Here is a 17,212-nt window from a genome sequence, read left to right on the forward strand (position 1 = left end):
AAATATTCCTCCATCTGACACTCTTCCTTGTACGCCAACATTTGCATAAATAAATTTGTAGTCGGCGTCGACTACTGCCATGAGTACAACTGAAAATCTTGATTTGTAGTTGTGGTAAGTACTTCCAGAGTTTGCAGGTGGCTGGATGTAGATGTGCTTTCCATCTATGGCACCTAAGCAATTAGGAAATTGCCACTTGTTTTGAAACCTCATTGCCACCTCTCTCCATTCTGTCTCCGTTGTAGGAGTCTGAAAAGATAAACAGCATATATAATTAATACATGTAATGTTCTCACATTTTTACAAAAGTCATAAAATGTTTTTTTTTTTTTAAATCATTAAAATTAATATAATTTAGAAATCCATTATCTACTCTGGTTTTGACTCTGTGGTTAAAACAGTTGTTTTTGATATAGTACCTGTAAAGGCTGTGTCCACCTACTGTTGTGAAATGTACATCTGTCTGTTATTTAAATCAAATAAATGCCTTGCCTTTAAATGATCATCAAATGGCTTACCTTTAAATGATCATCCTTTAAGACGTCATACAAGGCTTGACACGTCTCCATTACTATCTCACTGATAGTACTACGACCGATCCGGTACTGGAAGCTCAGAGATCTAAACGTCTCTCCTGTGGAGGGGAGCATGTGTATAATTTGTATAATACACCATGGCCTACTTTCACAGACGGTTTAGATTAAACCAGGATTAGGCGTTACATTTACTAGGACATTTAAGTAGCTTTTATAATCTTAAATGTAAAAACATTACTGGTGTGCATCTTGAGACAAAACAATGGCATTGACATTTTAAGATAAGTCAGTGCAAGTTACTTTCAGTTAAAAACGGCTCAAACATGCATTTCAGTCAGACACTAGTTTAAGCCTTGTCTGTGAAGCTAGGGGTATATGATTTTTAAAATGTACTTTTTACCAGTAGCAAGGAATCTTAGTGTTAGTGACAGGCGCATTCTTGCACTGATGGCTCTTCTTAATTTTGTGTCCCTTCTTTGGATGAATGGTGTAACTTTGTCAAGCAAGTAGCTGAAATCCTCCACATCCATCCTGAGCAGATCACGGAAACCCTTTTTGTCACTGTCCTACAGTGTAAAGAAGAAAAGAAAAAAAACATATTGGAAAGTCAATTTTGTTTTTTGTTTTAATCTAAAGCAATGTTTAACTTTTTTTAAGCATATGATGGAGTTATGAATCAATCAAAGGCATTAAACCATTGAACTGAGATATTTTTTTTGTTAGAGGCTCAATTTACCCTATATGTGACTAATGTACATAACAAACAAATTGTACTTCTGTACATTAGAAGTGTTAAATTACATTGGTGATCATTAAAAAAACATTGTAGTTGTATATTGCTTTAATGTAAGCTTAATAGATTTTTATAAATACGTTGTGGCAAGCTTTTACTACTGGCTAATAACAAAATATTTAATATGAAAAGAACGATATTTTACCTCAAGTTCTCTTTGGAGGATTGACAGCCCATACTGTCCTCTTCCGGCAAGCCAGGAACGTGTCCATTTTCGGTGTTTTTTTCTTTTTTTGCGCTTTTCTACACATAATACAGCCAGTACAAAACACGCCGCTTCAGTCATTGTTACTGTTTACGCCCTTGTTTCTCACGCGCGTCGTGACAACAAGCGACGATTGGTCGCGTAGCAACGTGTAGTCTGACATGTTTCAAGTCCAAGACACGACAAGATTTTTGGAGTCAAAATCGTGTAATCTGACACAGTGACTATCGTAACAGACAAAAAAAATCGTGTAGTCTGAACCAGGCATTACCATAACGTGGAGATGCACGCGCTCAGTGTTATTGTAAACATGTCTTTAATTTTACCCTATCAATTTGAGCCGGAACCAGACCCGGTGATTGGACTGCGGGATGAAAATAACAGCGTTTCGACGACATGGCGACAAACACACTCTACAAACGCAACTCTTGTGTATTCCTGTGGGCGGAGGTTAGTCAAAAAACTGTTTTAGTGACGTCATTAAAGAAGGAAGTAGAGGGATGTAGTCCAAACTGGCCGTTCGATGTAGGCGACTTCTGTTAAATAAAATATCTCGCTTGGCATTGAACTTTGAGCTTTAAAATTTTACAGATTTTATTTATACTCTAACAACAGCATTACACACTAACTAAAGTTTGAAACATGGGATCACGAAGAACGGGACCTTTAAGAAATATGACATTTCCTTTCACTGCTACGTAGACGACACTCAAATTTTTCTCCCCCTGAAACAAGATAAAAATCAATTAAATTCTGTACTAGGCTGCCTGACTTGGCCTGGATGGCTGTAATTTTCTTAATTTAAATGAAAATAAGACAGAGATTATTGTATTTGGGCACTCTGAGTCAAAAAACATCCAATTTTAATTTTGGCCCTCTTTCCCAATACGTAAAACCTTGTGTGAAAAACCTAGGAGTCTATTTGTACAATGTTTTCAAGCTTGATGTGGTCAAGTTTCTTCCATCTAAGAGCACTGGCAAAGGTGAAGCCCTCATTACTTCAAGGGTCAACTACTGTACCACAATTATATAGGGGTAAATCAAGCTACTCTTTCTAGACTTCAAGTTATTCAAAATGCAGCTGCCAGGCTCCTGACTGGGGTCAAGCAATATGAACATGAACACTATATTGCCAAATGTTTTGGGACACCTGTCTTTATGTGGACATAAACTTGACATCCCATTCTTAATTCTTAGGGTGTAATATGGAGTTGGCACACCCTTTGCAGCTATAACACCTTCAACTCTTCTGGGAAGGCTTTCCACAAGGTTTAGGAGTTTGTTTATGGGAATTGTTCGCCAAACTGTTCCCACAAAGTTGGGAGCATGAAGTTGTCCAAAATGTCTTGGTATGCTGAAGCATTAAGAGTTCCTTTCACTGGAACTAAGGGTCCAAGCCCAACCCCACACCATAATCCCCCTCCACCAAACTTTACACTTGGCACAATGCAGTCAGGCAAGTACCATTTTCCTGGCCAAACCCAGACTCATCCATTGGATTGCCAGACAGAAAAGTGTAATTCGTCACTCCAGAGAACACGTCTCCACTGCTCTAGAGTCCAGTGGCGGCGTGCTTTACACCACTGCATCCTACGCTTTGCATTGCACTTGGTGATGTAAGGCTTGGATGCAGCTGCTCGGCCATGGAAACCCATTCCATGAAGCTCTCTACACATTGTTCTTGAGCTAATCTGAAGGCCACAGGAAGTTTGGAGGTCTGTAACTAATGACTCTGCAGAAAGTTGGCAATTTCTGCGCACTATGAGCCTCAGCATGCGCTGACCCCGCTCTGTGATTTTACGTGGCCTACCACTTCGTGGCTGAGTTGCTGTTGTTCCCAATTGCTTCCACTTTGTTATGATGCCACTAACAGTGAGGTAATTTCATGAATGGACTTAGTGGAAACCTATCACTGTATGAATTCACTGAGCTCCTGAGAGCGACCCATTCTTTCACAAATGTTTGTAGAAGCAGTCTGCATGCCTAGGTGCTTGATTTTATACACCTGTGGCCATGGAAGTGATTGGAACACCTGAATTCAATGATTTGGAGGGGCGTCCCAATACTTTTGGCAATATAGTGTATTCTGTTTAGTTCCTGTCATGGTTACAGATTAGTTGGTCTTCGTCCAGCTGTTCCTGTTTAGTTCCCTCATTTTCGGTGTGTATTTATACTCCCTGTTCTGTTCAGTCCAGTCCCTTGACGGTTATTGTTTTGTGTAATGTGTTAAAATGCATGTGCATGTTGTTTATATTCCTTCTTCCTTGACACAAACCCTTCTACTTCTCTCACATTTTTTCATCACGTTTTAATCACACATCTTGCTTTCTGTTTTCTCACATAATATGCCGTTAAAACACATGCAGCATTATTATAAGAAATAGCTGCTTTTATTATACAGCATTATGCTGCAAGAAGAATTAGTTCATCTAATTTCTCCTTCACTATTACAGGCAGACAAAAAAATAAACAAATGACAGAAATAGCACGTTCACTATCAACTCTGTCTTGATTATGTCCCTTTTAGATTATTAAATGAATAATAATGTATTTAGGCACAGCTAAAATTAAAACAGAAAGTAACATTGTTGGGCCATGTTGTATCCTTAGTTGGTCCTGAGTTAGTCTGTAGCTGTCACATTGTTGGGTTCAAACACTCACTGGAAGCAGGAATTATAGTCCAGGCAAATTTTATTTAAATCCATCAACAGAAAACTAGGGAATCGCAGGAGAAACCACTCAATGGCAAAACATGACTAATACCAGAACAAAGACTAAGGAGAAACAGACAGTGTAATTAGAGACATCAGGTAGGGAACATCTCGGTTACATATGTAACCCTTGTTCCCTGAAGGAGGGAATAGAGATGAATTTGGATCTTGCCTGAGAGCCAAATCACCTGAGAGTGTAAACTAAATGAGCCAATGGACATTGGTGTGCGAGATTTGCATTGTGCACTCCACTCTGCGAAGCAAGTATAAAGGAAGAGCGTGTGCAGTCGCACATTAAGTTTTCGCTGAGGAGCCAAGACGGTGTGTCCCGGCCATTCAGCGGTGGTACATAATGTCAATGGGACATAATGTCAGTTGTGGCGATGGGACATAATGTCTCTGTTCCCTCCTTCAGGGAACGAGGGTTACATATGTAACGGAGACATTCCCTTTCAGTCAGTCACGTTTGACGCTACATCAGAACTGAACTGAAAAATTGGGATCCCTGTACCAAAACGCCACAATGGCTGTCCCTTCCAGTGCTCTGCGTAAGCAAGCTTCTTTCCCCCGCAACTACTGGGTGGATATAAGAGCAGTCCATCACTGCTGTTCTCATTTATCCATTTAGTGGGACTAATACACTGGAAAGCATATTGTTTTGCGGTGTATATTTTGATCTTAACACCTTTAACCTTATTATTTATTATAAGTAAGTCGAGTCTGGCCTAAATTATAAGCATTTAAAATTACTTACAATTTGGTCAGAAGACTCCTCTGTGGTACGTTCTTGTTCAAAGTCTTAAAACACTATAAATCTAGCCAAGGTAGGCAGCTTTTGTAATCAATTAAATTTAAGACAGAAAAGTGTAATTCGTCACTCCAGAGAACACGTCTCCACTGCTCTAGAGTCCAGTGGCGGCGTGCTTTACAACACTGCATCCTACGCTTTGCATTGCACTTGGTGATGTAAGGCTTGGATGCAGCTGCTCGGCCATAGAAACCCATTCCATGAAGCTCTCTACACATTGTTCTTGAGCTAATCTGAAGGCCACAGGAAGTTTGGAGGTCTGTAACTAATGACTCTGCAGAAAGTTGGCAATTTCTGCGCACTATGAGCCTCAGCATGCGCTGACCCCGCTCTGTGATTTTACGTGGCCTACCACTTCGTGGCTGAGTTGCTGTTGTTCCCAATTGCTTCCACTTTGTTATGATGCCACTAACAGTGAGGTAATTTCATGAATGGACTTAGTGGAAACCTATCACTGTATGAATTCACTGAGCTCCTGAGAGCGACCCATTCTTTCACAAATGTTTGTAGAAGCAGTCTGCATGCCTAGGTGCTTGATTTTATACACCTGTGGCCATGGAAGTGATTGGAACACCTGAATTCAATGATTTGGAGGGGCGTCCCAATACTTTTGGCAATATAGTGTATTCTGTTTAGTTCCTGTCATGGTTACAGATTAGTTGGTCTTCGTCCAGCTGTTCCTGTTTAGTTCCCTCATTTTCGGTGTGTATTTATACTCCCTGTTCTGTTCAGTCCAGTCCCTTGACGGTTATTGTTTTGTGTAATGTGTTAAAATGCATGTGCATGTTGTTTATATTCCTTCTTCCTTGACACAAACCCTTCTACTTCTCTCACATTTTTTCATCACGTTTTAATCACACATCTTGCTTTCTGTTTTCGCACATAATATGCCGTTAAAACACATGCAGCATTATTATAAGAAATAGCTGCTTTTATTATACAGCATTATGCTGCAAGAAGAATTAGTTCATCTAATTTCTCCTTCACTATTACAGGCAGACAAAAAAATAAACAAATGACAGAAATAGCACGTTCACTATCAACTCTGTCTTGATTATGTCCCTTTTAGATTATTAAATGAATAATAATGTATTTAGGCACAGCTAAAATTAAAACAGAAAGTAACATTGTTGGGCCATGTTGTCTCCTTAGCTGGTCCTGAGTTAGTCTGTAGCTGTCACATTGTTGGGTTCAAACACTCACTGGAAGCAGGAATTATAGTCCAGGAAAATTTTATTTAAATCCATCAACAGAAAACTAGGGAATCGCAGGAGAAACCACTCAATGGCAAAACATGACTAATACCAGAACAAAGACTAAGGAGAAACAGACAGTGTAATTAGAGACATCAGGTAGGGAACATCTCGGTTACATATGTAACCCTCGCTCCCTGAAGGAGGGAATAGAGATGAATTTGGATCTTGCCTGAGAGCCAAATCACCTGAGAGTGTAAACTAAATGAGCCAATGGACATTGGTGTGTGAGATTTGCATCGTGCACTCCACTCTGCGAAGCAAGTATAAAGGAAGAGCGTGTGCAGTCGCACATTAAGTTTTCGCTGAGGAGCCAAGACGGTGTGTCCCGGCCATTCAGCGGTGGTACATAATGTCAATGGGACATAATGTCAGTTGTGGCGATGGGACATAATGTCTCTGTTCCCTCCTTCAGGGGAACGAGGGTTACATATGTAACGGAGACATTCCCTTTCAGTCAGTCACGTTTGGCGTTACATCAGAACTGAACTGACAAATTGGGATCCCTGTACCAAAATGCCACAATGGCTGTCCCTTCCAGTGCTCTGCGTAAGCAAGCTTCTTTCCCCCGCAACTACTGGGTGGATATAAGAGCAGTCCATCACTGCTGTTCTCATTTATCCATTTAGTGGGACTAATACACTGGAAAGCATATTGTTTTGCGGTGTGTATTTTGATCTTAACACCTTTAACCTTATTATTTATTATAAGTAAGTCGAGTCTGGCTTAAATTATAAGCATTTAAAATTACTTACAATTTGGTCAGAAGACTTCTCTGTGGTACGTTCTTGTTCAAAGTCTTAAAACACTATAAATCTAGCCAAGGTAGGCAGCTTTTGTAATCAATTAAATTTAAGACAGAGAAGTGTAATTCATCACTCCAGAGAACACGTCTCCACTGCTCTAGAGTCCAGTGGCGGCGTGCTTTACACCACTGCATCCTACGCTATGCATTGCACTTGGTGATGTAAGGCTTGGATGCAGCTGCTCGGCCATAGAAACCCATTCCATGAAGCTCTCTACACATTGTTCTTGAGCTAATCTGAAGGCCACAGGAAGTTTGGAGGTCTGTAACTAATGACTCTGCAGAAAGTTGGCAATTTCTGCGCACTATGAGCCTCAGCATGCGCTGACCCCGCTCTGTGATTTTACGTGGCCTACCACTTCGTGGCTGAGTTGCTGTTGTTCCCAATTGCTTCCACTTTGTTATGATACCACTAACAGTGAGGTAATTTCATGAATGGACTTAGTGGAAACCTATCACTGTATGAATTCACTGAGCTCCTGAGAGCGACCCATTCTTTCACAAATGTTTGTAGAAGCAGTCTGCATGCCTAGGTGCTTGATTTTATACACCTGTGGCCATGGAAGTGATTGGAACACCTGAATTCAATGATTTGGAGGGGCGTCCCAATACTTTTGGCAATATAGTGTATTCTGTTTAGTTCCTGTCATGGTTACAGATTAGTTGGTCTTCGTCCAGCTGTTCCTGTTTAGTTCCCTCATTTTCGGTTTGTATTTATACTCCCTGTTCTGTTCAGTCCAGTCCCTTGACGATTATTGTTTTGTGTAATGTGTTAAAATGCATGTGCATGTTGTTTCCTTCTTCCTTGACAATATGTTACAGGGAGGTATTTGAGATCTGTAAATCAGGGACTATTAGTGGCTCCAAAGACAAAATTAAAGCTGTGCCAAAATTGTTGAATAGTCTGCTGGATAGTATTAGGACTGCCAGAACTGTGAGTAATTTTAAGGCAAAACTGAAGTCTTAATTGTTTGACATAGCTTTTAATTGATGATACAGTGTCATGTTATCTGTTTTATTGTTTGTTATTTGTTATATTTTTATTGTGTTTTATGTTTATGGTATGTACAGCACATCGGTCAACAGTTGTTGTTTGGAATAGTGCTTTATAAGTAGTTACATTGACATTGACAATGGCAATGGTGTTAAATCAAAATGAATTGTTTAAATAGGACTGTCTTGTAATGTTTGGGTGTGCTGTCTGTCATTAATTGTAGTTCCAGGGAGTGGATTTTTGTTGACAGTACATTGTAAATTGCTCAGAAAGAAGCATCTGGTAAATGACAAGTATCTGAAACTTGTGGTTATGGAGACAATTGTGATCTCTCAGTTTCAACCCCCACTTGATGCTGCCAGCCAAAGTTGCTGCAGCTCACAGTATGAATGCTTCATAGACTTGGTCACTTTTTGTATTTTTACTAATCAGATAGCTACACAAATCTGTTTTCTTTCTCCAGCATTAGCAGCATGAATCCCAAGTCCACCAGCTTTCCTGCAACCAGCATGCAAAACATACCATATACTGCTGACCAGTGAGGCTGGATTTATTCAGCAGGGTAAGTGTAGATGTATGTGTACATTTTAGCATAAGGCAGCAACATAACAAAATTGTAAAAAATAAAGGGGTCTGAATACATTCTGAATGCACTGTATGAGTCCCTTAAGCATTCCATTCAATCAAGATGCATAAATTATAAATAAATCCAAATAAACTAAATCCACTGCATCCCAATGACTTAAGACTCCAATTTTAATGAAAGGCAGAGAGAAAACTGCCAATGTACAATTTTTCTATTAACTTTTAGCAATTTTTAACATGATAATTTTTTTTTTTAAGCCAGTCACTCTGTAACCTTTTCATTTTCACAAACCCTTCTACTTCTCTCACATTTTTTCATCACGTTTTAATCACACATCTTGCTTTCTGTTTTCTCACATAATATGCCGTTAAAACACATGCAGCATTATTATAAGAAATAGCTGCTTTTATTATACAGCATTATGCTGCAAGAAGAATTAGTTCATCTAATTTCTCCTTCACTATTACAGGCAGACAAAAAAATAAACAAATGACAGAAATAGCACGTTCACTATCAACTCTGTCTTGATTATGTCCCTTTTAGATTATTAAATGAATAATAATGTATTTAGGCACAGCTAAAATTTAAACAGAAAGTAACATTGTTGGGCCATGTTGTCTCCTTAGTTGGTCCTGAGTTAGTCTGTAGCTGTCACATTGTTGGGTTCAAACACTCACTGGAAGCAGGAATTATAGTCCAGGCAAATTTTATTTAAATCCATCAACAGAAAACTAGGGAATCGCAGGAGAAACCATTCAACGGCAAAACATGACTAATACCAAAACAAAGACTAAGGAGAAACAGACAGTGTAATTAGAGACATCAGGTAGGGAACATCTCGGTTACATATGTAACCCTTGTTCCCTGAAGGAGGGAATAGAGATGAATTTGGATCTTGCCTGAGAGCCAAATCACCTGAGAGTGTAAACTAAATGAGCCAATGGACATTGGTGTTTGAGATTTGCATCGTGCACTCCACTCTGCGAAGCAAGTATAAAGGAAGAGCGTGTGCAGTCGCACATTAAGTTTTCGCTGAGGAGCCAAGACGGTGTGTCCCGGCCATTCAGCGGTGGTCAATGGGACATAATGTCAGTTGTGGCGATGGGACATAATGTCTCTGTTCCCTCCTTCAGGAAACGAGGGTTACATATGTAACGGAGACATTCCCTTTCAGTCAGTCACGTTTGACGCTACATCAGAACTGAACTGACAAATTGGGATCCCTGTACCAAAACGCCACAATGGCTGTCCCTTCCAGTGCTCTGCGTAAGCAAGCTTCTTTCCCCCGCAACTACTGGGTGGATATAAGAGCAGTCCATCACTGCTGTTCTCATTTATCCATTTAGTGGGACTAATACACTGGAAAGCATATTGTTTTGCGGTGTGTATTTTGATCTTAACACCTTTAACCTTATTATTTATTATAAGTAAGTCGAGTCTGGCCTAAAATTATAAGCATTTAAAATTACTTACAATTTGGTCAGAAGACTCCTCTGTGGTACGTTCTTGTTCAAAGTCTTAAAACACTATAAATCTAGCCAAGGTAGGCAGCTTTTGTAATCAATTAAATTTCTTATCTTTTTATAGTAAACAAAAATGTAAAGGCAAAAAAATAAAACTTTATCATTAAGGTATAAAATACAGTAATCACTCTTTTGAGTCAAAGGTTTAGTCAGCTCTGGGATTCCCATCTTCAGCTTGGGCTTTCTTGTCCTCAGCTCTGGGCTTCTAGGCGTTGGGGGTACTGACATATCAGTATCGAAGAGGCAATCAACTCATCAGTCTTTTATACTCGTGTTGTTTAACACAGACGTTAGGTTATCTTCTTGATTGACGCATGTTGTAACTTTCCCAAAGTTTCCCAGATCCTTCTCAAGGCCTCGCAGGTGCAAGCTGTCTGGCTTTTGTGTCCTTGAACTCCAGTAAACTCAGCCATGATGGCTGATGTCCTCATAAGGTTCTAGGAGTAGAACCACAGTTCTGTGTCCTTGAGCACACACACAGAACCACACACACTTCTGTGTGCTGGCAGTCCAGTCCTGCTCTTCCTTCTCATGGACAGGCACTTACACATATCCAACAATAACTGTACATCTCTGGCCATACAGTATCATACATTTCTTAGAAACAAACAAAAATAAAAAACAATAATACTGTAAGCATTGCCTAATATTTAATACATTGGCCAAATGTGTAGCAACAGACATCCAAAATCTAAACAAGGAGGCTGGGTAATTGCATTTTCTTGATAAAGTACAACAATATCTTTGCTAAAAAGTGTAAAAAATATGCTACAGAGAACAACTTCCTACCCGTAGGGGGGTGTACTACGTGGTATTACGCATAAGGACTGGCCATTCAGGGCAGTGCTATATATGGAAGGCCTCTGTGGTAGTTCTAGCCTTACGAGGGTGGAGGTCAAAACTGGCAGAGGGAAAGACACAAGCTTACCAACAGGGAATTCTTGTCGTGGAACTACACATGTGGGAACAGTGGTCGTGCTTTCCCAAAGACTTACCTACTACTCCATCATGATATGCTTTCCTTTGCTCCAAGGATGGCACAACTCTGACCAGGCTTCTCTGGGGGCCTTCTCTTTGAGAAGAGCATCACTCGATGAAAAGGTTCCACTTCAAAGCATAAGTGCACCTCGCAGAGCGTAGAGTGTGCTGTGCCGAAATGATAGTGTCTACCACCGTCAGGTCACATAAGTCCTGTCCGGAACTCACACATGGAGGTTACAGAGGTCTGGATGTGGGTGCCAAGTGGTGCCGCTTCTCAAAGAAAGCAGGTTCTTCTGGGAAAGCAGCTTGGGCTTTCTTGTCCTCAGCTCTGGGCTTCTAGGCGTCGGGGGTACTGACGTATCAGTATTCGAAGAGGTAATCAACTCATCAGTCTTTTATACTTTTATACAGAGGTCTGGATGTGGGTGCCAAGTGGTGCCGCTTCTCAAAGAAAGCAGGTTCTTCTTAGAGGAATTTGCCAGGGAGGGGCTGTCATGAGGAACACTAGTTCCAGGAACTAGGTCCTGTTATGCCAGAAGGGCGCAACTAGTAAGACTTGCTCCTCGTCCTCCCTGAGTCGCAGTCTCATTGCGGAAACTGCATACCTTCATGGGGCTGACCTGGAATGTACCGTGTCCCAGAGTGTGTCTGAGTGTGTGGTGCGTCACGTCCTCGAACCACACACTGCTGCCCGCTAGCAATAGGAGAGGGGGATGAGAGTAGCAAGGCACAGCGTTGCACACTGCCATCCACACCCTCTTGGGAGAAGAGATTCTTGCTAAGAATTTGTGTACCGCTGGATGTGAAGCCAGCAGCAGAACAAAAATGTAACTAAAAAATTCTCTCCCTGGCCCTCCTCCGGGGGAAGAGCAGCTTCCTGGCCACTTGGAGGATTTAACGGCAACTGCGATGGGTGCCATCGTCTTCCTGCGGAGGTTATGGTTGAAATAGCCATGCTGGAGCCTTTTTTTGCCACAGGAGAGAGATGCCCTCAGCAAAGAAAAAACTGAGGGGCAGCCCATGTGGGTCTGGTAGCACATCGGGACAGGCTCTTGAATGCCTCAGCCTGCTTCTGGACTGCGGAGAACTGCTGGGCACAGTCCTCAACAAAAGGCCCACTTGTGAGATGGAGGCATCGAGAAAATGCACTTTGATGACATCTCGCACATCTGCAAGGTTTAGCCAGGGCGCGCTTCTGGACCACCTAGGGGGACATTGTCTGGGGCCTGCGCTGTGACTTTCATCACAGTCAGTCACTGTGCACAGTTTCTGCATCATCCCTGGCTTAGAACTACCCTTGTGCATTATAAGTGCTTTGGCCTCGTAGACTTGCAGGGTGGCCATCACATGCACAGCAGTGGCGGCCTTGTGAGAAAGGTGAGAAAGGCGAGATGCGACCAGCATGCCGATGTGGTCACCCATGAATGTGGCCACCCACGAACGCAGGCTCAGCATGCTTATGCCCAGGCATGTGAGACAGTGATTGTGGCCGTCAAATGAGAATAGTAAAAACTAAAACACAAAACTATTGAAATACCAGCTGGAGAGCTTCTCCCGGGTTTGTAGAACAGTGTACAGTTTCTTTATACCTGTTTTGCATGATGCAAATCTCACACGCTAATGTTCATTGTCTCGTTTAGTTTAGACTCAAAGGTGATTGGGCTCACAGGTGAGATCCCAATTCATCCATTTGCTTCTGACTGAAAGGGAATGGAAGAGAACAGAACTAATTGACATACTAACTATGAAACTAAGGCATAAATAACAGAAACACATGACAATAGCAGTGGTTTTCAAATGTATAAATACATGTTTGGGGTCCATAGGCTTTTAATCTCTCTATGTGGTGCAGGGATGATGTCAAAAGGTTAGAAAGGTTAAAAGCCTTTATTTTTAAGACAGGACTACATCTTAAAAAACACCAATGTTTATCAGCCCAAACAGGCCTTCATGATGGCTTTACACCTTTAAAATAGCAGATTCTGGTCATCAAAACATTAAAAGAACTATAATGTAAAGGCAATGAAATTATGGACCTTCAGTTACGTTGCCAATAAGTCATGAAATTACCAAAGTATTACAAATATAGTATGTAACTGGAATGTTTTTTTGGAACTGGAACGTTAAATTTTTCCCTTAGGAGATTGTACTGACACCATTGTGAGTTGGTAATTTGATGGTATTGAAATTACGGGCATGTGACATAGTTAGGCTGTCAATTAGTAAGTCATGAAATTAAAGTAAGTACCAATAAATTACATAATGTCGTGTGCTAGCCAGGTAAGCATCAAAACACAGGGGAATCATGACAGTCATAAGGTCACTGAAATTTATTTCAGTGTGTTGTTAGATAAACAGCACCAAGGTACACAACAGTATACAGTATACTTACTTACATCTTTGGTGTAGTCTACACTTTGGAGATAAAAGGCCAGTGGATTGGGCGGCAGCAAAGAGAGGTAACTGCTGAAACCTTTCCAGTTCTTCAATTTCTCTCTAGTTAATTTCAACACATCTGTTTTTTGTTTTTTATCTTCTTTCTCTGTTTTGTTCATCTCTTTCCACCACTCATCCACACTTAGCCCACCAAAATTTACAGTCAAAAATTACAACACAATTTGAAACAATTTCTTGGGCACAGTAATACTGAATTGTTATACAGAATGGTTGTCAAGCAACACACAGACACAGTGACATAGTAATACTGATGTAATGAGGTCACAGGTGTATGTTTGTATAGTAAAAACACCTTTGAATGCGGTTCAACCAATCAGAATCAAGGACTGGAACTGATTTGTTTTATAATGATGCATCTGTAATACCAACATAAACCAAAGTACTCTTAATTTATTGGGCTTTTTAAGGGCCAACAAAGAAATTTCTGGATTTTTTATCACTTTTATTATTATTATTATTTTACAAACCTGTAGAACTTTTTGACTTCAAGGCCCCAGATGAAATATTTTAGAGCTTGGCATAACTAGAAAGATGTATATCCATTATAAAAATAACCAGATAATAAGAAATAATATATCTTGATTTTTAGCTGTTTTAGCCTATTTTAATGCTTGTTTTGTCTTATTTTAAATAATTGAAGTCATCTTGAAGTCCCTTTTGGAAGTTTGAAAACTATCTTTGGTATAGTCAGTGCAATACAATTTTAAAACTCGAAATAACTCATTTTTATTATAAAACCATTTTTAATTAATTTCAAAATATGTTGTGTTTTTACAATTTTGAACACAAAGTTATGTTTAAGGTTTCATTGAGTGATACCCAGATAAAACAGTTCAGTCTAAGTCTACTTTGAGTCTAAGTCATGTCTTCACTTCGAAGGCGCACATGTAGTTTTTCTTCACATAACAAGCATCGTCATTCCACTTGCCAACATCTAAAAGGTAAAACCAACAAAGAATGTGAGAATTAATAATCTTGATAGATTCTAGGTTACATTTTATACCAATTATGCAATTTATGTGATTTTACCAATAAACAGTAACATTTATAGGTATGATGCAAGAAACCCTTTTGCTTACGATTCCAGTTCATTTCCACGCAGTCCTCCCTGTTACTGAAGACGTGGTTGGGCTCACCAGGTGTCCAAATTTGATAGTTCCAGGAGGAACCGTCAGTCCAGACAAATTTACCAGACTGAGAGAGTGAAAAATATATATTATATATATATTATATATTTTCTTTTTAAATCACTTCTGTCTCAATTACCTGAAAAAACTCAAAGCCTCCGATCCAGATGCGCAGGTTATGCGGATTAAACCTGATCACAATGCAGAGCACGTCACCATTAGCCTTTGTGTTGTGCACCGACACCAGGTGTCCACCAGGGGCTTTGCTTTTGCAGCTGAACTGTGTAAAAAAGAGCAACAACACTACATGAGAATTACATGTAAGCATAAGTCAGTTTCTTTTCAATATGTGTTGTCTATTGTCCCACTGATACTCCTTACCTCAGCTGCAGTGAAGTTGAGAGGGTTGCCAAAGTATTTGACACAGCGTGACCCCACTTTGTACCAAGTCTCATAACCAGTCATTGGACAGGCTTTAGGCAGAACACAGCCTGATGAGGGATTTGCATGTCCAGCAGCCTCATCTAAATGTCACACCAGAATTTACACTTGGGGTTTAAAAACTTTCTTTAAAAAATAGTCTGTGTATATTGCATGAATTATTTAAATAATTGAAATATAGCCTAATTTTAACCATCACCTCTCTCTATTGTTAAGAAGCTACCACTTCCAAAAAGGAAAGTCATCAACAAAAAGCTAAAAATCTCCATTCCTGCTACACACTGCAAATAAGAAAACATAATCAGTGGAAGCTTACGTTTAAAAAACAAAACAAAACAGTAATTTAAAACATTTTCCCCTTATTTTTATTTATTTTGAATAATTTAAAAATAATACATGGTTACCATGAAAAATATGGAGTTATAAATGCAGTAATTACAAAATATTTTATTGTTTAATGCATACAAGAAGTATGTTTATGGAAGAAGAGGACTTACCACACCCTTCCACTCTTGTCTTCCGTGTCTCCTAATAACATTTTCTGTCGCTTTATTCTTTTTCACAACTCCTCCCTTTCTCTAACTCAGCATATCTATATGGAGTTCCACATGAAAGCTCATGCATAGCATGCAGTTTCATTGAATTGTAAAAAAAAAAAAAGAAAGTGTATAAATAAAATCATCATCATAAAGTCAAAATTGACACTTCTTATTTTTTATGGAATTTTACAGTATTTATTGTAAGTGATTTATCTGTGTACATCATTACTTTTAAAGTAGCTTGTGTTCCCTCATAATATTTAATCAGAATAACTTCCCCTCTCTTCCAGTCACAGCTCTCCTCTTCTTTGATGATGTGTTTACTGGAACAAGGGCGGGACCACCTGTCACTCACATGAGATCACAGTAATAGCAAACCACAACTATCCAACCAATTCCCGATGGACAAAATCAAGTCCCATCCTACATTTTTTTTCTTGTTTGAGAAGCCATTTCACTCAGATACACATCACAATAGGAAAAAAAAAAAGCCTATCGCAACTGCAGATTGACCAAATTAAGATATGTGAATGCATTATTTTGGTTTGGACAAAAACTAATGCCTAATGCTTCTGATCTATTAACAAGCTTGCTCTTTTACCACATTAGACCGTTATACCACTGTGCCATGTTGTTACACACTGTTGCTGACTTATACATTTCTCATTGCAACTACAGATGATGGAAATCACATGCTAAGTGGCTGTACTGTTAGTCTAACTCAAGACTTTAATGTAATGAAAGAATAAATGTTTTTCAGAAAATGGCAGCGGAGCATATTTCATTGTTTTTCAGCTTAGTGAATGTATATTTCTCCTTATATTACTGATATAACACTTTTTTTTAACAACTCCTACTTCTCACTTTTTCTTACTGCTTTTAAACTATACTTATTCAGCAGTTTTCATAAGAGAAAACCAAACATGCTCTTGACAGCTTGTTTGGTAATTTATGCTGTCAAAAAAAAAAAAACTTGTTAAGGTACCTTCTAGTGAAGTTAACCAGGGACCTTATTTTACTTTTAAATCCAATTTTTAGTCATTGATAATGCTATCTTGTCAGTTTTGTTTCTCTCTTGTAAATCATTAGTTCAAATAAGAACAATATATATCAGAAATGACATATACATGTTTTATTGCCCTGAGCCTCCCCATGCCCTGCATCAATATTTACAAGCAAATTGGAAGTATAAATAAAGTATTAACAATGTGTGTGTAATGTTTAGTGGCTGTAGTAATGTGCACGTTGATAGGGAAATAACAGAAAAACTCTTTATTATAATATAGTCTAACTCGGAACATCAAAATAGAACACAACCAATACAAACAGGAGAACGAATAAAGGACTGAGATGAACTAAGGGCTTAAATATACAGAGTGATTAACATAAATAAGAACAGGTGTGCTAATGATTAACCATGGACAACTAATACAACTAATAGAAAGAAATCAGG

General features: G+C 39.3%; 2 protein-coding genes across 2 annotated transcripts in view; both read right to left on the reverse strand.

The window, feature by feature from the left end:
- The window catches only part of LOC125272196 (protein ALP1-like), a 2,897-nt gene extending 1,055 nt beyond the window's left edge, over positions 1–1,842 (reverse strand). Inside the window, exons 1-4 of the mRNA XM_048196878.1 lie at positions 1,475–1,842; positions 937–1,102; positions 519–634; positions 1–249 (exon numbers count right to left, since the gene is read on the reverse strand). The exon at positions 1–249 is cut by the window's left edge and continues 1,055 nt beyond it. Of these exons, the coding sequence (XP_048052835.1) occupies positions 1–249; positions 519–634; positions 937–1,102; positions 1,475–1,615 (672 nt within the window). The 5' untranslated portion in view covers positions 1,616–1,842. The remainder of the gene's footprint in view (positions 250–518; positions 635–936; positions 1,103–1,474) is intronic.
- An 11,685-nt stretch (positions 1,843–13,527) lies between these two features.
- Positions 13,528–15,786, reverse strand: LOC125272222 (lectin-like). The gene is made up of 6 exons (XM_048196909.1): positions 15,718–15,786; positions 15,420–15,501; positions 15,161–15,303; positions 14,919–15,059; positions 14,732–14,846; positions 13,528–14,586 (listed from the first exon to the last, which is right to left on the reverse strand). The coding sequence occupies exons 2-6, from the start codon at positions 15,487–15,489 to the stop codon at positions 14,513–14,515; spliced, it is 543 nt and encodes a 180-aa protein (XP_048052866.1). The 5' UTR covers positions 15,490–15,501; positions 15,718–15,786; the 3' UTR covers positions 13,528–14,512.
- Between the last annotated feature and the right edge of the window lie 1,426 nt (positions 15,787–17,212).

The sequence above is a fragment of the Megalobrama amblycephala genome, linkage group LG7, assembly GCF_018812025.1.
Source record: "Megalobrama amblycephala isolate DHTTF-2021 linkage group LG7, ASM1881202v1, whole genome shotgun sequence".
Lineage (NCBI taxonomy): Eukaryota > Metazoa > Chordata > Actinopteri > Cypriniformes > Xenocyprididae > Megalobrama > Megalobrama amblycephala.